Source organism: Ipomoea triloba, chromosome 10, assembly GCF_003576645.1.
Source record: "Ipomoea triloba cultivar NCNSP0323 chromosome 10, ASM357664v1".
In the NCBI taxonomy this organism is placed as follows: Eukaryota; Viridiplantae; Streptophyta; class Magnoliopsida; order Solanales; family Convolvulaceae; genus Ipomoea; species Ipomoea triloba.
Window position 1 is genome coordinate 27,475,861 of NC_044925.1, and position 27,832 is coordinate 27,503,692.

General features: G+C 36.9%; 6 protein-coding genes and 1 non-coding gene across 9 annotated transcripts; 3 read left to right on the top strand and 4 right to left on the bottom strand.

Annotated features, from left to right (window-relative positions):
• Positions 1 to 2,374: 2,374 nt before the first annotated feature.
• On the top strand, positions 2,375 to 6,447 carry LOC116032591 (BRASSINOSTEROID INSENSITIVE 1-associated receptor kinase 1-like). 2 transcript variants are annotated; one of them, XM_031275236.1, is made up of 10 exons: positions 2,375 to 2,593; positions 2,879 to 3,011; positions 3,101 to 3,166; positions 3,391 to 3,534; positions 4,093 to 4,173; positions 4,257 to 4,336; positions 4,559 to 4,687; positions 4,777 to 5,118; positions 5,408 to 5,826; positions 5,905 to 6,447. In XM_031275236.1, the coding sequence occupies exons 1-10, from the start codon at positions 2,509 to 2,511 to the stop codon at positions 6,187 to 6,189; spliced, it is 1,764 nt and encodes a 587-aa protein (XP_031131096.1). In that variant the 5' UTR covers positions 2,375 to 2,508; the 3' UTR covers positions 6,190 to 6,447. The 2 variants fall into 2 exon arrangements, with proteins under 2 accessions (XP_031131096.1, XP_031131097.1); XM_031275237.1 differs by having other exon boundaries at positions 5,432 to 5,826.
• Positions 6,448 to 8,095: 1,648 nt separating this feature from the next.
• LOC116032590 (BRASSINOSTEROID INSENSITIVE 1-associated receptor kinase 1-like) lies at positions 8,096 to 12,867 on the top strand. Of its 2 annotated transcripts, XR_004100764.1 has the most exons (12): positions 8,096 to 8,609; positions 8,923 to 9,055; positions 9,148 to 9,219; positions 9,424 to 9,567; positions 10,175 to 10,246; positions 10,330 to 10,401; positions 10,486 to 10,565; positions 10,784 to 10,915; positions 11,008 to 11,349; positions 11,682 to 12,076; positions 12,156 to 12,567; positions 12,598 to 12,867. XR_004100764.1 is itself a non-coding variant. In XM_031275235.1 (11 exons), exons 1-11 carry the CDS (start codon positions 8,525 to 8,527, stop codon positions 12,477 to 12,479), a joined length of 1,851 nt encoding a protein of 616 aa, XP_031131095.1. In that variant the 5' UTR covers positions 8,096 to 8,524; the 3' UTR covers positions 12,480 to 12,708. The 2 variants fall into 2 exon arrangements, 1 of the variants encoding a protein (XP_031131095.1); XM_031275235.1 differs by having other exon boundaries at positions 12,156 to 12,708.
• Positions 12,808 to 15,167, bottom strand: LOC116032593 (hyoscyamine 6-dioxygenase-like). The gene is made up of 4 exons (XM_031275238.1): positions 14,985 to 15,167; positions 14,652 to 14,911; positions 13,766 to 14,084; positions 12,808 to 13,203 (listed from the first exon to the last, which is right to left on the bottom strand). The coding sequence occupies exons 1-4, from the start codon at positions 15,159 to 15,161 to the stop codon at positions 12,973 to 12,975; spliced, it is 987 nt and encodes a 328-aa protein (XP_031131098.1). The 5' UTR covers positions 15,162 to 15,167; the 3' UTR covers positions 12,808 to 12,972.
• A 1,738-nt stretch (positions 15,168 to 16,905) lies between these two features.
• LOC116031974 (non-specific lipid-transfer protein-like protein At2g13820) lies at positions 16,906 to 19,023 on the bottom strand. Its single transcript, XM_031274353.1, has 3 exons — positions 18,594 to 19,023; positions 18,247 to 18,273; positions 16,906 to 17,438 (listed from the first exon to the last, which is right to left on the bottom strand). The coding sequence occupies exons 1-3, from the start codon at positions 18,940 to 18,942 to the stop codon at positions 17,248 to 17,250; spliced, it is 567 nt and encodes a 188-aa protein (XP_031130213.1). The 5' UTR covers positions 18,943 to 19,023; the 3' UTR covers positions 16,906 to 17,247.
• A 3,573-nt stretch (positions 19,024 to 22,596) lies between these two features.
• LOC116032562 (chlorophyll a-b binding protein CP24 10A, chloroplastic) lies at positions 22,597 to 24,311 on the top strand. Its single transcript, XM_031275192.1, has 2 exons — positions 22,597 to 22,946; positions 23,639 to 24,311. Exons 1-2 carry the CDS (start codon positions 22,723 to 22,725, stop codon positions 24,186 to 24,188), a joined length of 774 nt encoding a protein of 257 aa, XP_031131052.1. The 5' UTR covers positions 22,597 to 22,722; the 3' UTR covers positions 24,189 to 24,311.
• A 60-nt stretch (positions 24,312 to 24,371) lies between these two features.
• Positions 24,372 to 24,443, bottom strand: TRNAP-CGG. The gene has a single exon. It is a non-coding gene; the product is annotated as a tRNA-Pro (tRNA).
• Positions 24,444 to 25,996: 1,553 nt separating this feature from the next.
• Positions 25,997 to 27,629, bottom strand: LOC116031903 (cationic peroxidase 2-like). The gene is made up of 3 exons (XM_031274255.1): positions 27,167 to 27,629; positions 26,926 to 27,088; positions 25,997 to 26,633 (listed from the first exon to the last, which is right to left on the bottom strand). Exons 1-3 carry the CDS (start codon positions 27,569 to 27,571, stop codon positions 26,218 to 26,220), a joined length of 984 nt encoding a protein of 327 aa, XP_031130115.1. The 5' UTR covers positions 27,572 to 27,629; the 3' UTR covers positions 25,997 to 26,217.
• Positions 27,630 to 27,832: the final 203 nt, after the last annotated feature.

Below are 27,832 nucleotides of genomic sequence, written 5' to 3' on the forward strand. Positions count from 1 at the left end.
ATAATTCTTATGTGGGTGGGCGAGCCTCAAAATAATGAGGTTTATAATCAACAACTCAACATAATAGTTGAAACATCAAACACTGCACTTAGAGTAAAAGAACATGTTATTGGGTGCACAAGTGATGTAATTTTTTAATTTTTTGCGTTTAAAATTTAATCTTCAATTCTTTGAACTTGGTCTGTTCCAAGTGGAGAGGAAATTTTGAAATGAAAATTATAGTCATATAAACTTTGTGATATCTCTTACTCAATTAGTAATATTTATCTTAATTGCAGAATAAACTTCAAGGAGAGGGAGAGAACAATAAAGAAGAGATTCCAGTTGCACCTCTACCACTTGTTGAGCACTTTGATTTGGTATTAAAAAGAAAGTCAAGCTATGAACTAAGGGGATAACTTCAAAGGCCCAAGAGAAGATTCTTCTTCAAGCAGAAATATAAACTTCAAAGAAGCGTGAAAAGAATTTAGAAGAAGAAGTTGCAAAATTTAAAGAAATCGCACAAGCAGCAAAATCAATCAAATTTTTACTCAATTAGCAAGCAATCAAGGCTTCGAAATAGGCTAAGCAATGCATCTCCATCAACTACCTCAAGTGAAGAATAATCAAGACATTTTATTTTAAAAAGTTTTTATTTGGATTCTGTTGTATTTCTTACATATTAATTTGACGAGTAACATTTATTGAATGAATTATTTTATTTCAGATAATAATTAAATTAAAACATTTAATTATGACATGATTTTCAAAAAAAATAATTTTAAATTATGTGCATTTAATTATGACATGATTTTGAAAAAAAATAATTTTAAATTATGTGCATTTAATTATGACATGATTTTGAAAAAAAAAATTATAATTAAATCATTTTTGTGTAAAGAACAATTCTCACAAATAAATACAACTATTGTGACTAAAGTGTTGTCACAATAACATAATTAATTGCAACGACTTTAGTTGTCACTAAATCAATTTTTTGTAATAACATATTTGGTAACAAATTGTACATTTATTGTGACCACTATTGTTATCACTCAAATACTACTTTTAGTTACGTAAACACTGTCACAAAAGTCTTGAGTAATTGTGACGACTTCTCAGAAGTCGTCACTACTACAATAGTGACGGGGATATAGTGACCATAAGTGACGACTTCAAAAATTGGTCACTAATTTCAATAGTGACCAAAATCGATACTTTTGGTGACAACTTCTGTTGTCACGAAATGTGAAATTTCTTGTAGTGATTGTACCCCATCACAAATTTATGGGGCTAAATTATTGTATGAACCATGGTCCACATAATTACGTGGACTATGAATGCAATATACGTTTTTAATATACTAAAAGTATATTATTTGTTTATTGAATATATATTATTTGATAATATATATCAAAAATCATGTAATTTCAAATAATTTACTTTTTATTTATAATTCACATATATATGTGCACTATGATCCATGGAATAAAGATTGATTTATGGGCAACGGGTAAGGTATCAACTCGTTTAGACGTTTAGTCATTCTCGAACTTCTATATGTCAAACACAAATGAATATTACCCTATCCGTTCCAAACCGGTTTGATGCTATCTCTAGGGTAATCAATCTCAATCATTTTGAAACACATATAATATATTACGGAAAAGTATATAAATGTCCAAAATGGGTGGGTGAATGCCGGAGTGTGTGCAAGTGTGAATCATGATTCTTGATAATTGTCAATATATACCTTTTCGGTCGATCCCGTTATTAATTAAATATTTTAAAACTTTATAGCATGTCGAGGACCTTTTTATGATTTATATAATAAATTGTGTTCAATTGTTTTAGCGTTTTGATTGTTCTGTTTAGATTAGTCTTTCTCTCAAGCAAGAGCCAAACGATGTAATTTGAATTGAATTTAAATTAATCTTATGGCATCCCCATCGGCTATGCATTTTAAATTAATCTTAGAGAGGAGGGAGAAAGAATAAGGAAAAAGAAATCAAAAATGAGTTCTAACGAAAAAAAAGGGCTCGAATGCGCCAGCGGGCGCCAACGGCTCGATCAAAACTTTGCTCGAGCTTGAGTCGACTCGTTTCATAATCGAGTTGAGCTTGAGCTTTAATTTTCAAGCTCGAGCTCAAACTTAAATTCAAGTCTATTTATTATTTATTGAACTCAAGCTCGGTTCGACTCATTTATACCTGATTGAATGCGCTATTCTCAGTGATAATCTTTAATGTACTGGTGAAGTCGTCAACAATCAGTGTCGACTTGATGATTTGAAAGGACTACTTTTGTCATTGTCTCATGCAGGCCGTAAAAATCACCAAACAAATACTCGTACATACTAAGCCATACTCATATTTTAGTATAAATCTCTCACTATTTCAGAATACTTCCTGTTTTTGACATCTTTTTCTTCGGTTCCGTACTTCTGCTCTTCAGAATCATGGGTATACTAGCTCGTTTGAAGAGTTATCGGAGCTGATGGAGGGAAATCAGGGATTTTAGCAGAGAAGGATGAATTGGGTATCGGGTTGGACTCTTCTTTTCTGCTTATTATCGCCGTTTCTTCAGCTGCCATTAGTCTCCGGCAACGCCGAAGGTGTGCTCTTTCAGTTTCCTTTTCATGATTTGTTTAAAGATTATGAATAATTGTCACTGTTTTCTCTCATGAACAAGGGAAAGGCAAACTAGATTGATTATTGTTGTGTATGCCTCATATGTATTAATGTATATGTAGGGTTATTTATAAATATCTATCACACAATTAATAAAAGAATAGATTTGCTCGAACCACGTAAATCTTGTCTTTTTTTATTGTTCTATTCTTGTTCTGGTTTATCTTAACAGTTATACTTTGTTTAATTTGCTAGTTTATGTCTTACAGGAGACACATTGAATGCTTTGAAAATCAATTTGGATGATCCCAACAATGTTCTGCAGAGCTGTGATTCAACCCTTGTTAATCCCTGCACTTGGTTTCACGTTACATGCAGTCCAGACAACAGTGTTACTAGAGTGTAGGCTGCTCTTATGATCAATTTGGTTTTCTCAGTTTCTGCTTTGGTGTGATTGCTAATAGTCATTTTTGGTTACTGCTTGCTTCTAGTGATTATGCGAATTTGACGGGGCAACTGGTTCCACACCTTGATCTGCTTTCAAATTTGCAGTACTTGTGAGTTATTCTTTTGTGTGTTGATATGGTTCACGAGATGGTTCGTTTCGTGATTGCTTCAACTTGAAGAAGATTGATGCTGATGGTGTTATCCGGATTACTTAAACTTGGGAAATTTGTACATGTTTTTTTCGTGGGGATTGGGAGTGTGTAAGTTGAAGTGTAAATGCTGTTTCTTCTGCAGATTTTCGTGCTAAATTGCTTCTACTGTGTTACGTTTGCAGGGAACTTTACAGCAAAAATATAAGTGGAATAACTCCTAATGAACTCGGGAACTTAACAAACTTGGTCAGCTTGGATCTTTACATGAACCACTTGAGTGGTTCCATCCCCGATTCCTTGGGCAAGCTTCAGAAACTGTGTTTCCTGTATGAGTTTTATCTCCCTGCCTTTGCTTTGATTTTATAAATTTTTTTACTCTAGTGACATATACCTGAATAGAAGATAATGTGGAGTGCTGAATTATGTGTACAAGTTGGGTTATATTTTTAGTTTTCTACGGTAATCTTGGATACATGAAACTTTGGGGGGTAAACTTTGGCATGTACTTAAGCTGAGTATAGTGCCGTTAATAGTGAAGTTTTAGTCTTCAAAGACCGAAAATTGAGCAATCAGTCATGTACCATTTGATCAACATTTCACCATTATGGTTCAACCATGGTGATGGGGTATCCTTGAGGTATTGATTTTGCATTTCTCTCGTGCTCACACTGCTGCTGATCCTTTTCTAGCGAAGTGGTTTGCAGTGCATAAAAAATTGAACTTGAAATCTTCTGATATTGCCGTAGACTAGAGTCTAAGTGGTGATCGATGTTTTAACTACCTAAAGAGAAAGTGTGCACCAAGAAGTATGTAATTAGCTCAGTCCTGGCCCTGTGATTGTTTTGTGGATCCTAATACCTTCTTTCTTTCGGGAAATTTTGAAGGAGGCTCAACAACAACACATTGAATGGACATAAGTATAAAATCCCAGCGAATGGTTCCTTCTCACTTTTCACTCCTATCAGGTTTGTCTGGCGTATTCTTTTCCCCTCTCAATTTCACTATTCTTTGTTTCATAATTCTTGATGGCTAAGCTGCTACATCTCAGTTTTCAAAATAATCCAGAATTGCGAGCTCCTCTGGTTTCCCCGCCTCCTCCATTTTCTCCAACACCCTCTTCTTCTTCAGGTTTGTCAAAATCATTTCTCTTTCTACTGCCAACTGTTTCCTGTAGTCTGATATGCTGATTTGTTTTGCTTTACTCTCTAGGATCTGCAGTGATTTTCCCGTTTTGTGAAAACCACCTCATGTTACATTTTAGAACTGCATTAAGTTTAGAATTTCGGTGGCCATTGTAACTCTCCCAAAGAGAAAGCATAAAATTTTATGAAAACTCGATTAATATTGCAGGAGGGAACAGTGCCACCTGGGCCATAACGGGAGGAGTTGCTGCAGGTGCTGCTCTTCTGTTTGCAGGTCCTGCAATTTTGCTTGCTTGGTGGCGGCGAAGGAAACCTGAAGTCTACTTTGATGTTCCCTGTTAGAACGTTAAATGCTATCAATGTAAAAAAAGTTCATAATTCTAAGCGGTTATTTTACTTTGTTCTCTCTTGTTACTTATTTTGCAGCTGAAGAAGACTCCGAAGTTCATTTTGGACAGCTTAAGAAATTCTCCTTGCGCGAACTGGAAATTGCGACAGACAATTTCAGCAATAGCAACATCCTTGGAAGAGGTGGATTTGGTAAGGTTTACAAAGGGCGTTTGGCTGATGGCTCTTTAGTTGCAGTTAAGAGACGAAAAGAGGAACGCACTCAAGGCGGGGAGATGCAATTCCAGATCGAGGTTGAACTGATCAGTATGTTAGTGCATAGAAACCTTCTCCGTTTACTTGGCTTTTGCATGACACCAACAGAGCGGTTGCTTGTTTACCCGTACATGGCAAATGGAAGCCTTGCATCACACTTAAGAGGTACTTCTTCTCGTTCCAGAATATTCTCTGTTCCTGCAGTTAGTATACATGGAACACACTAAGAATTTTTTCATTATCGGGATTCAGACAACGATATCCTCTAAATGAATTTAGGTACTCAAGAAAGACAGACGGGGCAGAACGAAACTCTATTTTGCATAACATTTCTTCTTTCTTTTTATCGTTCACTAAATTTAGCTGCATTATGAACTCTTTTTTTATACTAAATTTAGTTCAAGTTCTTGCTTGAGAATAGAACGAAGCCTTTTATATTTTAGCTTAATATCAGGAAGTTGTGTTCATGTCGGTGTAGAGCGAAGAGACTCAGATACACCACTCGATTGGGCAAAGAGGAAGCGCATTTCTCTTGGAGCTGCAAGAGGGTTGGCGTATTTGCATGACCATTGCGACCCGAAGATTATTCATCGTGATGCGAAAGCTGCGAATATCTTGCTGGACGAGGAGTATGAAGCCGTGGTGGGCAACTTTGGGCTCGCGAAGTACATGGATTACAATGATATTCATGTAACCACCGCTGTTCGCGGTACAATCGGGCACATAGCTCCTGAATATCTCTCAACAGGTAAATTGTCAGATAAAACAGATGTGTTTGGGTATGGAGTTATGCTTCTGGAGATCATATCCGGGCAGATGGCCTTTGATCTTGCCCGCCTTGCCAACGATGATGATGCTATGCTGCTCGACTGGGTAAGCAACCATTCACCAAAAAACTTTTAGCTGAGATGGAACGCCTTTGCAGAACTATAACTTTTTCGAGAATTTCAGGTGAAAGAGCTGCTAAAGGACAAGAAATATGAGACATTAGTGGACACAGATCTTCAAGGAGGCTTTGTTGAAGAGGAAGTGGAGCAGCTAATCCAGGTAGCTCTTCTCTGCACACAAAACTCGCCATTGGAGCGCCCCAAGATGTCTGAAGTTGTACGGATGCTAGAAGGCGACGGCCTGGCTGAGAAATGGGAGGAGTGGCAGAAGAAAGAAACTTTCCGGGCAGATCTCATCGACAATTCCACTTCAAATATCCGGCCAGATGAGCTGTTTGGCTCGAGATGATGAACCTCCATTCCTTCTTCCATCACCAAACATGAATTCTGTACATTTTCAATCTAGTTGGGTTCATAATGTTATGCTATGTGTTTTGTGTTGTGATTTTTTATGTTTTGTATTATAAAATTTTGTACCTTGTTGTTTCAATTCATGGTCTATAATGTCATGTGGACTATGATCTTTGTCAATATTCTTTTGGTCAAACGTGTCATTAATCAAATATTTAAAAACTTAATAGCACGTGGAGGACCATTTTATGATTTATATGATAACTTGTGTTTGATTGCTTGAGAGTTTTTATTGTTCTGTTTAGATTATCCTTTCTCTTGAGCAAGGGTCAAACAATGTAATTTGAACTGAATTTAAGAGAATAAAAATCACTGAATGTAACTTGAAAGTGCAATTAGTTTACGGGTCACACTTGTGTGAGACCGTCTCACGGATCTTTATTCGTGAGACGAGTCGGGTCGGGTCAAAGCACCATGCAAATGTCATACTTATATGTGCAAATCTCACACTTATATGCTCAAATATAACACTAATCAAAAATACAATTTTTGTTACTTATAAGAGAAAAAGTAATACATTTTTCATAATAAAGAATATTGACAAGTGACTCTCACTTATAAGGGCAAATATAATACTTTTGAGAAAAAAAGTAATACTTTTAAATCGAAATGTAAAAGTATTGTATTTTCCCTTAAAAGTATTACATTTACCCTAATAAGTAACAAAAGTTTTATTCATGATTAGTATTACATTTGAGCATATAAGTATGGCATTTGTGCATATAAGTGTTACATTTTCATCTTAACCCGACCCGACCCGACTCATGGTGAGACGGTCTCACACAAGTTTTTGCCTTAGTTTACTGAGCGAAATGTAGAATGAAGTGAACCCCGAATAGGGTCATTCATGATTGGCTTAGAAAAAAAGAAGTGCAAATAAGCCATTAAACACTCCAAATGTATGCAATTTTAGTTAAGTTTTATTTAAAAATTATAATAATTTTTAATTAAAAAAAAGTTACCGACCACCCCTCCTTCGTCGACGGGAGACGAAAACAAGGGTCTTCGTCGGAGATGGCGTTGCTGGCCACCCCCTTCCCCTCCTTTTGTCTCTTGTTGGTTCTTCATCTCCAACTTGGAGACGCCATCTCTGACTAAGACTCCTTGTCTTCGTCTCTAACAGGGGATGAAGACAGGTCGACGAAGGAGGGGAGTGGCCTGGCCGGCGGCCACCCCTGGCGGTATTTTTTTTATAACAGTTTTTTTTAATTAAAAAATTATTAAAATATTTTATAAATAAATAAATTGTGACATGCTATCAGGTGAAATTGCATACATTTGGAGTGTTCAGTGACCTAATTGCACTTTTTTTTTACTTGGTGGCTTAATTGTATTTTCATGTTGCATTTAGTAGTCAATTTGAACCTTATTTTTAATTTACTACATGGACTCCTATTTTCTACTCCATCACTTTTACTACATGGACTCTTATTTTCATGTTGCATTTACTACATGGACTCCTATTTTTTACTCCATCACTTTTACTCCTGAGGTGACAAGATATGATAGGTTATATCCATTTTGTAGGTCTTAAAGAAAAGTATCAACATCAAACTTTTGTATGAAAAAGTAAAAGTAGAGAGTATAACTTCGGAGTTAAAAGTAATATTTTTAGAAAAAGAAAATCTAAAAATTCTCAATGATAATCTTTAATGGACTGTTGAAGTCGTCAACAATCAGTGTTGACTTGATGATTTGAAAGGACGACTTTTGTCATTGTCTTATGCAAGCCGTAAAAATCACCAAACAAATACTCGTACACACTAAGCCATACTCATATAGTCATATTTTATCATAAATAAATTCATTGGTCCCATAATTCACGTAAACGGGGAAGAAATCCTGTAATTTTGCAATAATTTTGATGGAATTTAACGAAAATTCTTGTAGTTTTACTGACGATCTGTTTCGAATTGAATTGACAACAGTGCGCAATTGTGGAAGGAGGACCGTTCTTCCTTTATTTCGCTCTCTCTCGGTCTTCTGCGACGACTACACCGTTTCTCTCACGGACAGTTGAATATTCATAGCTGTTCTGCTCAAAGAGATTACCCCTTTCGTTCTCTCCCTGAGGTTTCTGCCATTCTGAATTTCCAGTGAGCAAAAAGGAGCAAACTTTCCAAGGAAATCTCTCACTATTTCAGAATTCTCTGTGTTTTTGGCATCTTTTTCTTCGGTTCTGTACTTCTGCTCTTCAGAATCATGGGTATACTAGCTCTTTTGAAGAGTTATCGGAGCTTATGAAGGGAAATCAGGGATTTTAGCAGAGAAGGATGAATTGGGTATCGGCTTCGGCTCTTCTTTTCTGCTTAATATCGCCTTTTCTTCAGCTCCCATTAATCTCCGGCAACGCCGAAGGTGTGTTTTTCCGGTTTCCTTTTCATTTCACTTCCATAATTTGTGAAAAGATTACTAATAATTATCACTGTTCAAACTAGATTGATTGTTGTTTATATCTTATATTTACTGAGGGATTATAGGTGTTATTTAGGGTAACATGAGGCTTGTAACAATTAATTGCTTCTTTTTTTCTTTTTTTTTGAAACACTAACAATTAATTGCTTAACACTTAAATATTGTCTTATTTACTATCTGTCATTATTTTTGGATTCTTGTTCTGGTTTATCTCAACAATTATAATTCATTTAGTTTGCTCATTTATGTTTTACAGGTGATGCCTTGAATGCTTTGAAGACTAATTTGGATGATCCCAATAATGTTCTGCAGAGCTGGGATTCAACCCTTGTGAATCCCTGCACTTGGTTTCATGTTACATGCAGTCCAGACAACAGTGTTACTAGAGTGTAATCTGCTGTTATAATCAATTTGGTTTTTTTCTCAGTTTCTGCTTTGGTGTGATTGCTAATAGTCATTCTTGGTTATTGCTTGCTTCTAGTGATTTGGGAAATGCGAATTTGACGGGGCAACTGGTTCCGCAGCTTGGTCTGCTTCCGAATTTGCAGTACTTGTGAGTTCTTCTTTTGTGTGTTAATAATTAATATTCTCATTTCGTGCTTGCTTCAACTTGATGAAGATTTATGCTGATGGTGTTAAATGGATTACTTAAACTTGGGAAATTTTTACATGTGTTTCGTGGAGATTAGGAGTGTGTAAATGTTGTTTCTTCTGCAGATTTTCGTGCTAAATTGCTTTTACTGTGTTACGTTTGCAGGGAGCTTTACAGCAATAATATAAGTGGAATAATTCCTAATGAACTCGGGAACTTAACAAACTTGGTCAGTTTGGATCTTTACATGAACCACTTGACTGGTCCCATCCCCAACTCCTTGGGCAATCTTCAGAAACTGCGTTTCCTGTATGAGTTGCCTCTCCCTGCCTTTCGGTTGGATTTTGCTAAATTTTTTTATGACTCTAGTGACATATACCTGAATAGAAGATAATGTGGAGTGTTGAATTATGTGTACAAGTTGGGTTATATTTTTAGTTTTCTACGGTAATCTTGGATACATGAAACTTTGGGGGGGTAAACTATGACGTGTACTTAAGCTGAGTATAGTGCTGTTAATAGTGAAGTTTTAGTATTCAAAGACCGAAAATTGAGCAATCAGTCATGTGCCATCTGATAAACATTTCACCATTATGGTTCAACCATGGTGATGGGGTATCCTTGAGGTATTGAATTTGCATTTCTCTCATGATCCTTTTCTCATATCCATTGATTTCTAAAGATTGTAGCTTATGAAATATGCAAAAGCATACTTTTCTAGCGAAGTGGTTTGCAGTGCATAAAAAATTGAACTTGAATTCTTCTGATGTTGCCGTAGACTAGACTATGAGTGGTGATCGATGTTTTAACTACCTAAAGAGAAAGTGTGCGCCGAGTAGTATGTAATTAGCTCAGTCCTGGCTCTGTGATTGTTTTGTGCATCCTAATACCTTTTTTCTTTCGGGAAATTTTGAAGGAGGCTCAACAACAACACATTGAATGGAGGTATTCCCATGTCTTTAACGACAGTTTTTACACTTCAAGTCCTGTAAGTAAAAAATGGGTTAACTTTTCACGCCTCCAAGTTTTACTTCTCTATGGGAACTAATAGTCATCACCATTCAAATGCAGTGATCTCTCTTCTAACCGTTTGCAAGGACAAATCCCCGTGAATGGTTCCTTCTCACTTTTCACTCCTATCAGGTTTGTCTGGCGAATTCTTTTCCCCCTTTCAATTTCACTAGTCTTTAGTTCATAATTCTTGATGGCTAAGCTCCTACGTTTCAGTTTTCAAAGTAATCCCGGATTGCGAGCTCCTCCGGTTTCCCCGCCTCCTCCGTTTTCTCCAACTCCCTCTTCTTCTTCAGGTTTGTTGAAATCGTTTTTCTTAGTCTTCCCAACTTTTGTAGTCTGATATGCTCATTTGTTTCGCTTAACTCTCTAGGATCTGCAGTGATTTTCCCGTTTTGTGAAAACCACCTCTGTTACATTTTAGAAACTACTTTAAGTTTAGAATTCCAGTGGCCATTGTAACTCTCCCAAAGAGAAGGCATATAATTTTATGAAAACTCGATTAATATTGCAGGACGGAACAGCGAAACTGGGGCCATAGCGGGAGGAGTAGCTGCGGGTGCTGCTCTTCTGTTTGCAGGTCCTGCAATTTTGCTTGCTTGGTGGCGGCGAAGGAAACCTGACGTCTATTTCTTTGATGTTCCCGGTTAGTACGTTAAAAGCTATCGATGTGAAAAGAGTTCATAACCCTAAGCGGTTATATATTACTGTGTTCTCTCTTGTTTACTTATTTTGCAGCTGAAGAAGACCCCGAAGTTCATCTTGGACAGCTTAAGAAATTCTCGTTGCGCGAACTTCAAATCGCGACAGACAATTTCAGCAACGGCAATATCCTTGGAAGAGGTGGATTTGGTAAGGTTTACAAAGGGCGTTTGGCTGATGGCTCTTTAGTTGCAGTTAAGAGACTAAAAGAGGAACGCACTCAAGGCGGGGAGATGCAGTTCCAGACCGAGGTTGAAATGATCAGTATGGCAGTGCATAGAAACCTTCTCCGTTTACTCGGCTTTTGCATGACACCAACAGAGCGATTGCTTGTTTACCCGTACATGGCAAATGGAAGCGTTGCATCACGTTTAAGAGGTACTTCTTCTCGTTCCCGAATATTCTCTGTTTCTGTAGTTAGTATACATGGAACACGCTAAGAATCTTTCCATTATTAGAATTCAGACAACGATATCCTCTAAATGAATTTAGGTGCCCGAGAAACATAGACGAGGCACAGCCAAACTCTATTTTGCATAACAATTTTTTTTTTTTGAGAAAAATTCTTCTTTCTTTTTATCGTTCACTAAATTTAGCTGAATTATGAACTCTTTTTTGCTACTAAATTTAGTTCAAGTTCTTGCTAGAGGATAGAAACCTTCTATAGTTTAGCTTAATATCGGGAAGTTGTGCTGTTCATGTCGTTGTAGAGCGACGAGACACAGATACACCACTCGATTGGGCAAAGAGGAAGTACATTTCTCTTGGAGCTGCAAGAGGGCTGGCATATTTGCACGACCATTGCGACCCGAAGATTATTCATCGTGATGTGAAAGCTGCGAATATCTTGCTGGACGAGGAGTTTGAAGCCGTGGTGGGTGATTTTGGGCTCGCGAAGCTCATGGATTACAAGGACACTCATGTAACCACCGCTGTTCGAGGTACAATCGGGCACATAGCTCCTGAATATCTCTCAACGGGTAAATCTTCGGAGAAAACGGATGTGTTTGGGTATGGAGTTATGCTTCTGGAGATCATAACCGGGCAGAGGGCCTTCGATCTTGCCCGCCTTGCCAACGATGATGATGTCATGCTGCTCGACTGGGTAAGCAAGCGTTTACCAGAAAATTTTTAGCTGAGACGGAACACATGCTTACAGAACTAACTTTTTTCGAGAATTTTAGGTGAAAGGGCTGCTAAAGGACAAGAAATATGAGACATTAGTAGACATAGATCTTCAAGGAGACTTTGTTGAAGAAGAAGTGGAGCAGCTAATCCAGGTAGCTCTTCTCTGCACACAAAACTCGCCATTGGAGCGCCCCAAGATGTCTGAAGTTGTACGGATGCTAGACGGCGATGGCTTGGCTGAGAAGTGGGAGGAGTGGCAGAAGGAAGAAACTTTCCGGGCAGATCTCATCCACACCCACCACCACAATCCTAACACCGAATGGATCATCGCCGATTCCACTTCAAATATCCGGCCAGACGAGCTGTCTGGCCCGAGATGATGAACCTTCATTCCTACTTCCATCACCAAACATGAAACCGAGTTTTTTTTTCACTTTTGGTTCCACACCAATGGAACAATTTCCACATTTGGTACTATTAATGGATCTACAATTTTTGTAAATCTTTGTCACATTTAGTACTTCTGATCTAATTTCCGGTCATGATTATGGTTCGGGTGGTGACTTGCCTTAAAGGGCAAAATTGTCATTTCAATTATTCTTTCCTAAACTTTTCGAGGAGGAACTTTTGTCACGGATGACCAAAAATAAGGTCGGAAGGACCAAATGTAAGACAAAATATGAAAAATCAATAGTCTGAGACCAAATGTGGACTAGAAGTGGAAAAACTCTATTCAACCCAAGAAATGTATGTTGTAAGATTTTCAAATTTCTGCAGAATTTATTACACAAAGTGGCCTTACATGATCATTGGCCATTATTATTGAAATGAAATGATTAAAACCTAGGATAACACAAACACACAGAGCAGATTTTAAGGTTGAATTTTGCAGAAACCTACGACGTCAGACTCAGTTTTGTTTGAAGCGTATTGTTGAAGAAACTCGTTGTACTGAACAGGCCTGAACACTGGCGCCGCCCCCGCGGCAGGCTCCACCACCGCGTCAAGGGAAGGTCCGATGAACGTCCCAATGGATACCCGGGCAGCGCTCGAATTTGTCACCACACGATGCTTACAACCTTTCAGCTCATCGTTACTGATAATCTGCAACAAAATCCAATTATGATCCACTAAAAAGCATAAAAACATTGAGTTTATTTTTTTTTTTTTTTGGTTCTAATTTTCGATTAAGGGAAAATGGTGACTGAATTTTAGACAAGTGACTTATCTTAAATGATAAAGTTGTCATTTTTAGTCATTTCTAAAAATTATTAAAGAAAAATTAATAAAAATGACAATTTTACCTTTAAATGAGTCACTGTTGAAATTTTATCAAATATGAAATTTGGTCAGACTAAATGTGACAAAAATTTAAAAAGTCATGAGATCAAATGTAAAAAAAACATTAACTGTACCAAATGTGGAAATGGTCAATTGTTATTTCTGATCCCTTTCTTGAGAAGCTTTTTAAAAATAATGATAATAAATAACAATTTTACCCTTAGCTTTAAGTTAAGTCATCTTGAAATTAGGTTAAAAGGACTAAATTTGACAAGAATTTAAAAGTAAAAAATTAATAATCAGTTATCAAATGTGAAAATAAATCCATAATCGTGGGATTAAAAGTGAAAAAACTGGTAAAAACATCATCTTTTTAATCTCTTACTTGTAACTGAGAAGACACCATGATAGTAAGCGCATGAGGAAGAGGCTCGACGCCAAGCCATTGGCCATTGTTGAAGATCTGAAGACCAAAGAGTTGCTGGTGAAGTATGGTGATGAGGTTTGGGTCGTAATGGGGAGCTGATCCCATGGTGGAACTTGGGTCGGGACAAACAGGATAATGGTTTGCCACGATATTCAGAGTTTGAGTGAGATTGTTTCTTTCGAAATATCCGGCCTCCATTCCCAGAGCTTCACCGATCAGATCCAATATCCTCAGTCCCAGCATCTTCATTTCTGTTGTATATGCAATCACCATTTCTCTGCAAGTTCATGCTGCTAATGTCAATTTTTCTTCAATTGCTAGCTATATATATATAGGTGAGACTGTGAAAACTGCATGAGTGCACGCAATCTGTTACATGAATGCACAATATACTTCAGCATGTTCATGGATGTCTGGAGGTAAATTGTGTGCATTTCATGTACTAAATTGAGTAGTTCGCAAGTTCTCAAACGACCACAATGAAATAAATTAGTTTAAATTGTTCATAACTGTTCCACTCAAACAAATTATTTTCACTTTTGATCCCACATCTTTCAAATTCTTGTTACATTTGGTACCTCCGACTTAATTTTTGATCACCGATGACCTAATTTCATTAGCAAATTTTCACGCAAGTGACTTATCTTAAGGGTAAATTGTCATGGAACTAAACCTAAAAAATGTTCAGCTCAAATCATGAAAATCAATAGGAAATTTTCATTCGGAGTCAGAACTTGTAACCTTGTGATTATTAAACTAACAGAATGCATGACTAACTTAGTTGGGGTTGCACTCATATATATAAATGATTAGAAATTGGGAATGAAATCAATTGTAGACTCACCGGTATCCGGCAGGCTTTTCAAGCCAAGGTTTTGATTGCATGGATTCATCATCCATGGGAGAAACAGGTTGAATAAGCATCTCTCTCCAGCTGCGGTACTCTGCGTTGAGATAATAATCCCCACCAGCATGGATTCTGCAGTTTTTGTTAGATCCTTCACCGTAAAGCATTGCCTTTTCCTCATCGCCCATGTTAAACACTTGTTTGTACAAATTCATCGTTTCCTCCATCACCTTCTCTGACACTCCATGGTTTCTCACCTGCAAATTAAAATGCATCACAAATCAGAAATCATATGAATATATATGCACTGCATATATAGACATTTCTGACCTGAAAAACCCCGAATTCCTTGGCGGATTTGATGATTTGCTGGGCTAAATCGGCACGGTTGTGAGCTGCTAAATCGATTACTGGGATTCTTTTATCAGCTGAGAAATCCACGGCTCGCTTCTGAGGGGGCACTATGAAGTCTTTCGCAGGGATGTTCTTGAGCAAGGTGGAAGCCATGTTGGATATCTGCAGATGATGAAAACACACAAGGAAATAAGATGCCAAAGAGTGACCAAATTTGATTGAACTTAATTATAAAAAAAAAAGAATAGAAGAAGAGAAAACCATATATAATACGTTATTGCATGCCTATTCATGTTCAGTACAGTACTGCTTTATAATATTAGAACAGATGGAAAACAGCTTTCTTGCATGTTGGCCATTTGTTTATCTTGCATGTCACTATGTCACCCATTTGCCCGAGATGTTTCCCAGTGATAAATTATGACTAAGGACACATGATCGAATGGCATGCTAGGCCTAGGCCACATTGACTAGTCCAAGGAAATAACTAGATCTAGGCAGTACAGAGCAACTTTTGGGCTCCATTATTCACAATATATGTTCCATTTTTAAAAGTCAATTAAGCCCTATCTTAACCTATTTAGTTAATTGTCACATTTGATGTTATCATGTTAACATTTATGTACATTGTGGTTTCTTTCTTGTACACTTCTAATTTTTCTTTTTCTTTTTTTTTTTCAATTTTGTCTTTATTCATTTGTCATAGTAGTTATAATATCTATGTGTTTCTACTTTTATTTTGATTATATAATTTCATTCTCATTTATATATGTTCATTAAGCATTTTTCTATCCTACATTATGCATGATGGTGTTATATAGTAGTTTTATTAACCTAATAATCCAGATACTAAGTCCACGAGTCCTTTCCAAACACACCTACAGATTAGGAAAATGGTTCTAGGGGTCGAGCACCGTCACTAGCAGAAATCAATTCCGCCACCACTTCATCCGCCATTACATTAGCTACCAACATGCGGCGTACGTGATCGACCTCAGTGTCCAACCAGAGGATGTCACGTCAACCTTGTTAGCAATTTACCATCATGGTGTTCCTTGCATCTCCAGTATAAATAATAGAGCTCCCAACCTGTGTGTTAAGGATTCAAAATATATATTAATGAGGGCATTTGGTCTAGTGGTATGATTCTCACTTTGGGTGTGAGAGGTCTTGAGTTCAATTCTGCAATTCAACGGGTCACAGGGTAAAGTTTATGCTTTCACTTCTATTAATATTTGGGTCGACCATATATCGCAGTCACATATGTAATCTACTACAACCTTTTGTACTACATCTATTAACTATTCATCAATATAAAATTACACATTTTTTTCCTAGTAAATACATTTACATCAGTGATCCAATAATTCAGTTTTCAGTCGCAATTATAAGAACTAGTGGAACACGTGTTTGTTGCATGTCACGACATTTGGCAGCTCATCAATTTGTTATCTTTGTGAGACTTGTACGAGAATGACATGCATGTGTTTTAGCCGTTAGAAATTTACCATACTTAATAATGTAAACCATCCATCTTCCTTAAAAAGAACTCATTTTGTTCAACCGGAATGGCATTGATTCTGGGCAAAATATATTTATAAATTTGAATCACTAACTAAAGTCACATTACCGATCTTAGCTTGTTCTGGAAAAGGGTGGGGGAATAAATTGTGGAATGTGTTGATTCGAATCATGCACAATAAATTACTAATTTGATTCTGAGTTAACAGATGTCTAACAGCAATACTAATTTGGTTCCGAGTTAACGGATGTCTAACGGCAAAACAAACTGATGATTAAATTGGTTAAAAATTTTAAATTTGAAGAACTTAATTGATAAAAGAAAAAAATCAAAGACCAAATTGATAATTTCACTATAGTCAAATAAAAATTTCAGTTAGTCAAATAACCATTTCAGTAATTAACTCCAACAGATATTACACCAAGAATATGACAATCCAGGGGATTGGTTAGATCTGAGATAAGTAGGCCAAAGTACCATTTGAACTAAGAACAAAGTATATCTCATTCCAATTCAAAACCTGAGACCAAAGGGACCAGCAAACACTGCTTTCTACTGTCATAACAACAATAATGATAACAACAACAACAATAATAATCATTAATCAACACAAACATGAAATACAGCCCACAGCTACTACACTACTATAACATCATAACAACTCTTGCCCGGCATGCTGACCCCTCTTCATCTCAAGAATCACCACATCATATCCCCTCAGAGCAACAGCGATACAACGAGCAGCATAAACGCCAAGAATCCAACGGGCGCGAGCCCAGAAGAACCCGAGCTTCCTGGAGATGGTGCCGGGCTAGTTTCCCTAGCTCCTACAGACGTAGTAGGAGCGCCTGCAGCCCCGATAGGAGCATCTGCGGCCGTGCTTGGGGGTGAAGCCGAGGGGGAGTGAGCTGCAACGATTGAGAAAATGGATAATGTTATGATTTATGAACTTCTTGGCCCAATAGGGGAAGAATTTCTGGCAATCTCAATGGCTGATAAATTGGCCCAATGTTGAACTAGTATCAGTATAGCGTTAATAAGAGTATTGACCATAAAAAAACAGTGTCAGCCTGCTGAGAATTGCTATCATTTCTTGCAATGATGCAGGGCATCAGGCATGCTAGGCCCCACTGCTTCCATTACTTCTTTGACTGGTGGGACTAGTTTCAAACATCTAATTGGATCATATGGATTTGAAGATGTAGTGGAAATGAAATCATTACCATTAATGACAAAAGCAATGGTCTCTCTAATACTATGGAGTAACAATGTTAAGGAAAAATGCTTGAGATGCTAGGCTACGTTTACTTGAATTCTTCAGTTTTTCTGATCGATCAAGGTCTTTCAATGACCCCAGGTCTCAGTGGGTTCAGGGTCTCTGTCCCAAATCCTACATTGCTACTAGAACAAGACTTTAAGATGATTGGTCGAACCAACAAGGCAGCTTGTAGGGCTAAATGGCTAATCATGTAATATTTGGGACTATGCATAGTATTTGGCTCTGATAAAATCAGGTTCACATACAAATCTATGCTTAATGACCTAACGTTAACCAGTTTGATTTGATTAACAAAACCAAACTAAAACAAGAAGTCAAATAGCAGCATAAAGATTACTGAAGAACAATATCCACTTTCACTTTCATCTTTAACCAAAGTTTTCAACAATTAATGATCCTTTTGAGACCCACATTAAGGATAGTTTATTATGACTCACCCGGAGAAGAAATGCTTCCACTGCTCACTGTATATTATCCACACACAAAAAAAAAGAAAAGAACAAAACATCTTAATTAGTATCTTACAAGAAAGATGCAAATAACCAAAAAAGATTCAACTTTTTAATGAAATCCCTTATTCCCGTGCATTTTATCAAATCTCGCAAAAACGTATGCGAGACCGTCTCATTAGTCTCAACCCGTGAGACAGGTTGAATTAATGAGGTCAAAGATTTCACCCATTAATCAAAGATTCGACCAATACACCACTGAGACAGTCTCACTAAAGTGTTATTAGTCCAAGAAAGGGCCGGAAAATATAATTTCCGGCCTGTAATATACTCACAGCCGCAGTTACTGACGGAGGGGGCGGAGACGTGGCAGGCGGCGGGGAGAGACAAGGCCTTGGTGACATTGAGGACCACTCCCAACTGGGCGCTGTTCTTGAAGCCTTCGCAGAGACACTCCGCGTTGGATTTCAGCACCATTTTTAGCCCGGAGCAGCAGGTCCCTTCCGGCTTCGTCGTCGTGCTCCCGTTGGTCACGAAGGAGAGGCAGTCCGCCAGGTTCAGAACTACGCTGTTGCAGTCCACCGCCGGCGCCGGCGCCGAATGGTGAGCGGAATCCGCGGTTACAGCCCAGAGGGTAAGCAATCCCAGCACTACGGGCCCGAATGCGTTCAAGCCCATTGCCATTTTTGATCGGAAAGGAGAGATTTTGTCGTCGGAATTATAGGCCGGAAACAAGTTGGCGCAAGAAACTGTGGTCTATGGTAGTTTTTTGAGTCTTTTAAGGTTTATATATAATGAAATGAAGATGGATTTTTTAAAATGATTTATTTATGGGTCGGGTCGGGGATAGAATCGGGTATGATGTTAACGTGGAAGGGACACGTGGTGGGGCAAGGAATTAGGTTTTGTAATTTGTAAATGTATACTTGAAAATTTAAATTTTCTTTTTTTGTTCTAAAATTTAAATTTTCTAAGATCTATCCTTCATAGAAAGTAGGATAGCTTTTTGTAAATAAAAATTTGAGGTGCATATTGGTTATATTTCATTCATGAATAATATATAGTTTGGAAATCATACGAGAAAATGTAAATTGCATTAGAAAAATATGTGCAACGACTTTGACCTTTAAATATAATAATTATGCTTCATTTATTCGATTAATCATTCTGACACAAGAAAATTTAGTTTTGGTTTTGAACTATAGTGGTATATTAGTATTTTAAAAAAAATTAATATTTACCATTTTTTTGTATTAGTAACATTGGATGCTAAAGTATTAGACATGTTAATTTTTTGTTTCGAGACTATAGTAAGAGGGTTATAAAACAACTTGAATGGTCGAGCAACTCAAACAACATATACATCCTATTATGTCTAATGATTAGTCTTTTGAATAGCTAACACAAATCGATGTTGTCAAAGAGACTAATTATTTATGAACTCAACTTCACTTGCAAGAGTCATCTTAACTTATCTACACTTGTAGAACTCGAGACACTAGTTGTTACTATCGTTTAAAGTATTAATCATCGAGAGAATGATGTATTAACTCAAATTTGCTTGCAATAGTCATCTAAACTTATCTACACTTGTAAAACTCGAGACATTTGCTATTTACCCATTTAAGGTATTAATATATTGTGCTAATTAACCAGCTGATCACATTAACCAAACAGAAAGTATTACATAAATCTACACTCTCCTTTGGAATACAAGAGGAGACATATAAGAAAAAACTATAATATAAAAAGAACCCATGCTGCTTTTGCTTAGATCCTTCAAATTAAGCATGCAAATAAAGATTAATGATGGATGAAATGATGATGATGCCATGGTGCATATAAAAAAAGCATATTGCTTATTCTTTTACTAGTTTATGTTCAAATAGTATAATTGTAAAATTCAAAATTAATAATTAATGAATACGTTAAAATTGATGAATAAAATAAGAATACGTGTAATGAAAAATAAGATATAAATAAATCTTGTATGAAATTGTATGTCTAATGTGAGACGATATTATATGTTTATAATTACTTTTTTAACTTACTGAAGTACAAAGAGTCAATATCACTCTCATTGAAGCTTAAGCTCACTACCTTCCATATAGAAGAACAACAGGCACTAAACTACTAGGTCTTGACATGCTATTAAGATATTAACGAAATTAAAATATAATTATGTAAAAAGGTATGGTGGGGACCCCATGAAGGAGTGCTGGGGAATACGTGAAGGGGACATGATTTGATGTGTACGTATGAGTTGTGGCCATATGATTATGGTGTATGGATGATGGCCTTTCATTTTTTTTTTCCTTTTCGGTGGAGGCTCCAATCCCCAAAACATAATGCTAAATTAATTTAATAATTATTTCATATTTAGTCGTTATGTTTATTATTCATTAATTAAATATATTTTAAAATTATTTATAATTTTTTATTTTTATTTAATAATATTTTTAATGTAATTTTTAAATATAAAAATTTTATAAATTGAACTAAAAATAACTTTAATCAAACATTATTAATCTAATCAAACACATAAAATTGAATGGGGAATAAAAGAATTTATCACGGTTTACTTTATGTTAAAAAATGGTGAGAGATTCTTATGTTTGGAGTTGAAATTCATATTTTTATGATCAATTGAATTTGATAGATGCTTAATAATTGAATTGACATTTTAACATAGTTTCGATAAAGAAATTCTAACTACAAAAATAGAGTTGTTATCATTTGTGGTTAAGAGGGCACTTCACTATGCTTGGAAATTTTGGGTTTCTTAGTATGTTTGGACTTTACTTAAGTACGAATCACATGGAATAAATTAACCATACCAAGAGCTCCTATACAACAGTCTTAATTGAAAAAATATATGAGAATTATGTTTTACCCATCTAATTGCTCATTTTGAGGCATTGGTGTGATTTTTAATTATGACTATGGTTGCAAAAATTGCGAGCGTTTAGGCACTAGGCACCATTCGGCCGATTAGTCATTATGTTATTTTTTTAATGGGTCATTTTGCTTGAAACGACGTCATTTTTAAGTGAAATAACCCTAAATCGTTCAAATCACTCAAAACAACGTCGTTTCTCTATGATTTTATAAATTGATTTGGGAGTTTGGAGCTAAGGTGATACTTTGTGAGTTGTGAATTTGTGAAATTGTATTTTGATTCTTTAAATTTTTATATAATTTCCAATTCTAGATGTTGTTTAAGTTAATATTTAATATTTTAGTATTAACTATTAAAGCATAATTTTATTATATAGATTCAAAAATTGTGTTATGCTATTGAACATATAGAGTTCAATCATTATTGGGTGGATCATGGTTCACACAGCTGTGTGGACCATACTATCAAATAACGTACATTCAATATAAAAATAATGTACATTCAGTACAAAAAAATGTACATTTAGTACATTAAAAATGTACATTTTATTATGGTCCACATAATAATTTGCCTATAGAGTTTTGAAATTGTTAACATGGATCTGATTTCGGATACCTTTATTGGGCCAAGATCTGATTTCGGATACCTTTATTGGGCCAAGATGCCATAACCACAACACTATTAAACAAGTTAAATGTTTTCACACGGTTGAGGGAATGGGCTTTCGGCCCATTCAAATTAGTATTAAGTTGTTTTAGACAAATTATTCACCACCGAATAGCTTAACCAAACCCGTCTATATAGGAGTGTAAATTGGGTGCCATTAGACCACAAAATCTTTTGACCATTAATTTGTATTTTATTTTTTTAAGTTGTACGTGTCTGCAAACTTTTACTCTTATTAGAAATATACAACTTATAACTCTTTAACACAGCACATATAAAAAAGCAAGGTTTCAACCCAACTGTTCTATTAGCAGTGCACTTTTTAACTACATTAAGGTGATGGCCTTCAAATGTGCACATCTATGTAGAAGATGATACTTACCTAAGAAACCTTAAATAGAATATTAGCTTGATATCATTATCCTATAATGTCTTTGAAACCAAATTTTAATATCATTATCTTACAATTACATTACCAAATTACTTATCAAGTGTTCAAAATCGTAATTTTTTAATACGATAATCTTTCTCCATCAACTCGGTCACTCTTTCACGACTGATTTTTTTTTTATTTTTTGGATCATAGGAGTTAGTAGTTACTTGTGTATCATAAAACTAGAGGAGGTGAAGTGAGTCAAGTGGATGGAAGTGGTGGGGCCAAAGAAGTGAGATAGATATGCATATCTCCATTTAATTGGTCTGAAATCTATCCACTAAAGATGAAAGATTTCCTTCCTAGATTTCACTCATCCTACTTGGCTCCTCTCAGCGGCAAGCATTTTATTTTCCCTGCACCTCTCTCAGCCATATATCAACCCAACTAACATATCTCTTGTTCATCGCTTTCACTCTCCATTAATTAGATCCACTCGGAGGAGAAACAAGAAGAGGCAGAAGACATGGCAACCACATCTGCTGCTGTGCTACACGGCTTGAGCTCCTCCTTCTTGACTTCCGGCAAGAACCAGGCCTTGCTGGCTGCGCCGGCAAGAGCCGCCGTGGCTGCGCCTGCTGCTGCTCCCAAGAGGTTCGTTGTGGTGGCTGCTGCCGCTACCAAGAAATCTTGGCTCCCTGGTGTTAGGGGTGGCGGCAACTTGGTCGACCCTGAATGGCTAGATGGCTCGTAAGTTTTCCTGCTCCAATCTTTTCTCCTTTTTTAGAGCCCGCATTAATTGCACTGGACAAATCTCGTCTTATAATCTTAGCCGGCAATGAACCAGCTAAACCAGCTTGTTTATAACTTATTGGCTCAAACCAGGGTCTTGAACTTGTAAATTGTCATATTAAGTCAATTATCTTACCAGTTTGACTATGAGCAAATCTCGTTTTATAATCTTAACCGACGAGCTAAACCAGCTTTTGTTTTTTTATAGCTTACGGGCTTAAACTAGGGTCTTGAACTTGTAAATTATGGTTATTAAGTCAATCATCTTACCAGTTTGACTCTGGGCAAATCTCGTTTTATAATCTTAATCGGCAATGGACTAGCTAAACCAACTTGTTTATAGTTTATTGGCTCAAACCAGGGCTTTAAACATCTAAATTTGTGATTATTAAGTCAGTTATCTTATTAGTTATGAATTGTAGTTGCTAATTGTGCAATTGTTATACTATAACCATAGTTTATATTGCATTGTGAACCTAATACTACAAAAATGTTTATATTGCATTGTGAACCTAATACTACAAAAATTCTGTACTTTCAGTTAACACATTTTGTATCTATAGTTAACTGTTTCAGTATATATAAACAAATAATTTGAACTACGGATACAGAAATTTTGCCCTAATTGTGTGTTGAATTGTGGATTGCAGGCTGCCAGGGGACTACGGTTTCGACCCATTGGGTCTCGGAAAAGACCCAGCTTTTCTGAAATGGTACAGAGAAGCGGAGCTAATCCACGGCCGGTGGGCAATGGCGGCAGTCGTCGGCATCTTCGTGGGCCAAGCCTGGAGCGGCGTTCCATGGTTCGAGGCCGGAGCTCAGCCGGGCGCCATCGCTCCCTTCTCCTTCGGCTCACTCCTGGGCACACAGCTCCTCCTCATGGGGTGGGTTGAGAGCAAGAGATGGGTGGATTTCTTCAACCCAGACTCGCAATCCGTGGAGTGGGCCACGCCGTGGTCGAGAACGGCGGAGAATTTCAGCAACGCCACCGGCGAGCAGGGATACCCGGGCGGGAAATTCTTCGACCCGCTGGGATTCGCTGGGACGCTTAAGAATGGGGAGTATATCCCGGATACCGAGAAGCTGGAGAGATTAAAGCTTGCGGAGATTAAGCATGCGAGGATTGCGATGTTGGCGATGCTGATCTTTTACTTTGAAGCTGGGCAGGGAAAGACGCCTCTTGGGGCTCTTGGGTTGTAAGGTGAAAGATGGATGGGTTTAAAACGTTGGTGTAATTAAAGATCGAGTCATTCAATGTAGAAAAAGAAGAAACTGGATTTCTTGCTTTCAGTTCCTCCCATGAATTTATATTCTTTCCACATAGATTGTATGGCGAAAAAAATAAGAACATAGCAACTGCAAGAAGAAAAATAGAATGTTAAAGGGGCATTCCGAGAATCGAACTCGGGACCTCTCGCACCCGAAGCGAGAATCATACCACTAGACCAAATGCCCGCATTGAACACAGCATAGAAGACAGTATTCTTGTTCATTAGGAGTGAGCCAAAGGATTACGGAAAGTTCCATATCCCTTTTCAGTACATTGAGGTAGTATTTATAGACTAAAGTGACTCTTAACGGTAACAAAGAGATCTAACATAATTTAGACACTGAGGTAGTTATATATAGAGTTAATACCACAAATGGTCCTCTGACTATTGGGGTAATACTCCTTTTAGTCCTTGACTTTTAATTCGATCATAAATGGTCCTCTGACTTTCATTTCTAACCACAAATAGTCATCCATTAAAATTTCTGTTAAATATGTGTATTATTGTCAAATTGATATATAATGGTCATAAAATAAAAATGTTTAGAATTTTTCACCAACAAGCATAATTGAAACAATTAACAAATATAAATACTCCTAAATAAAAAGATAATACACCTTATATCTCGTAATTATGAGTACAAAATGAAGATTTAATATTAGAGCTATCTGTTTTAATTTAACCAACAGATTAAAATGGAAGAATTTTTTTTTTCAAAAACCTTGCTTCCATCATTTTCATGGTTGTTCATACATGGCCGATTAATAGTTTTCACTCTTCATTAATCGATCAAACATTTTGTTTGGGACATAACTGAAGGCTGCCACCGTTGAATTAATATAATTAATCAATTACAAATTGCGAACATTAATCATGAATTTTTATTTAATTTGTTCATTTATGTAATTTGTCATGTCCATTTTGTTTTTATATTTATTAACTTAATGTTTAAAATTAATTATGTTGTCATATAATTATCAAAAAGAAGTAATCATAATAATATTAATCAATTTGACGATATTACCCCTAGATTTAACACCTATTTAACAGAAATTTTAACAGAGGACTATTTGTGGTCAAAAATGAAAGTCAGAGGACCATTTGTGGTCAAATTGAAAGTCAAGGACTAAAAGGAGTACTAGCCCAATAGTCAGAGGACCATTTGTGGTATTAACTCTTATATATATATATATATATATATATATATATATATACTTGACAACAACAGTTATAACAAATTCTATACATTCTATCATCCTCTCAACTGAATAGTAGGTCAATCAATAATCCTTTTGAGTATCATCCTCTCAACTGAACAGTAGGTCAATCAATAATCCTTTTGAGTATGAACGGGTCGATCAGTCTAACCATCATTGTGACTATACTAAATGGCTCTAGCTACCTTCTAACACAATTATAACAAACGCTACATCTTGTCATTTTTTAAGTTGATTGATAGGTCAGTCGATCCCCCGAGCATGAATGGACCGGTTATCCCAACCATCATTGTGATTGTACTAAACAGCTCTACCTTCTGACGTAGTTGACTCAAACTCGGACAAAGTGATATTTTCAAGAGACAAAATTAAGCTGGCAAAATTAAGAAGTATATATGTATGCAATTCAACAAATTGTGAAATAGATTATTCCTGCTCAAGTATGTCTAGTTGCCATTATTCCTGCTCAAGTATGTCTAGTTGCCATCCAATCATCATATGGTTTAGGAATTATTCCGCATTTAGAAGTTGAAAATGAGTTTTACTTAATAAATGTAAGCACCATACAACATTGGTAAAATCTATTCTTATCTGATCTCTTCTTTATCAGATAAGGACTTTACTGGAACCAATACATTTGCAGCTTGCGCTGATATGATATGATAGCAATGACAACAAGACAAAAAAGAAAAAAAAAAAAAAGATAACATCATGCATATATGCACTTTAATCTATCATCAGTTAATTAAAAGCGGAGCAAACTTTGCGAATTTCACCATCGCTCCCAGTTTTAACTCCGATGTTACTCATCTTCACCATGGACTTCCCGAACTCCACGCTAAACGTCAGCCCCAGCAGCCCTCTGATGCCCAGAAAACGCTGCACAAACGTTTTCGTCGAACTATCGGTCCAGAGTTTCTGGTCGGATTCAAGAATCCCGTGGCCCTTTTGGAGGTTCGAAAAGAACGAGGTGTCGAACTTGGTTTCGCTCCCGTCGTCGAGGGATACTCGCTTGGTGCCGTCGCCGCCTTGCGGGCAGAGCGATTGGAGCGTGGGAAGGAAAGATGGGTCGATTGATGGGTCAATGGTGGCAGATGATGTGTTGTATAGCCTGTAGCTGAAGAACTGGCAAGCCGTTGTTCCTATGGTGTGTCCACCTAATACAAATAATATGTGTTTTTATAGTTGTGTTAGGTATTATGCGATAAGTGATAAGAGCTAATAGTACTTGGTACAATCTGTTAGATTATACTAGATCAGTCAATTTTGGTCCCACGACGATTAAGTGTATTTTCGTTCTTTTTCAACTTAATATCTCAATTTGAGCATGAATTAATAAATAGATTTAAGTCCTAAAATCTATCAAAACTTGCAGTTTTTCTTCTCATTTTACTTTAATTTAGGAGGAAAACTGTGAGTTGTGATGTACGGTATTTGTTTTATGCTTACCAACAAGGGTAACGAGATCTTGAGCGCTGAGGCCTTTATCAGAAAACTTCTGCTTTTGGACGTCAACTGAATCTGTAAATCCCGGCAGGTTAGCCGCATCGGCGGCGGAGGAAACCCTCCCGTCTCTACGTCCCGTTGGTACAGCCCAAGTTAGCCCACTAGTCTGCATGAAAAACATTAGTGTCAATCAAACAACAACATAATCCATTCCACATTATCTCAAAAAAAAAAAAATCATTACCAACACAACCGAATCACGAGCAGCAAGAGCCAGGATATCAGCACAAGACACTACCCCAGGACAGGCGGCCTCGAGCTGCTTCTTAGCGTCGTCAACCACCTCGTACCCTCTCAACCCTTGGTTAAAGACGGCCGTTTTCTCGGTGCCGGACCCATCAATGAGGATGGAGCCGTCGCAGCCCTGAACAAAACAATCATGAAAATGCATTCTCAGCAACCCCGGGGCCACCTTAGGGTCCGATTGAAAATGCGACTTCACCGTCGCTTTCACAATCGACTCCGCGGTCGGGCAAGACGTCGCATAAAACCCAACCTTTGTGCCTTGTCCTAGTACTAACGTTGCACCAATAGCAACCAACAATACACGAAACAAAATCGCGGTTTTATTAAAACCAACAATCTCCATAATAATGTTATATTGATGGTAACGAATAGGCTAAGACTAAGGCTTTTGAAGCTCTATTGATTCTTGGTTTCTTGAGAATGGATTACTAAGATTGTAGCTAGGGTATATATAGATACACAAAAGTAAAAAGGGTCAAAGAATGGCCTAAAAGTCAAACTTTGGCTGAGATGGTGAGTTGGCATTGGGTGCAATTTGCAGCAGCCTTGTTTTGTCTGGTATACAATTAGTCGTAGGAGGACTTGGGTGCACCGTGCATGATGC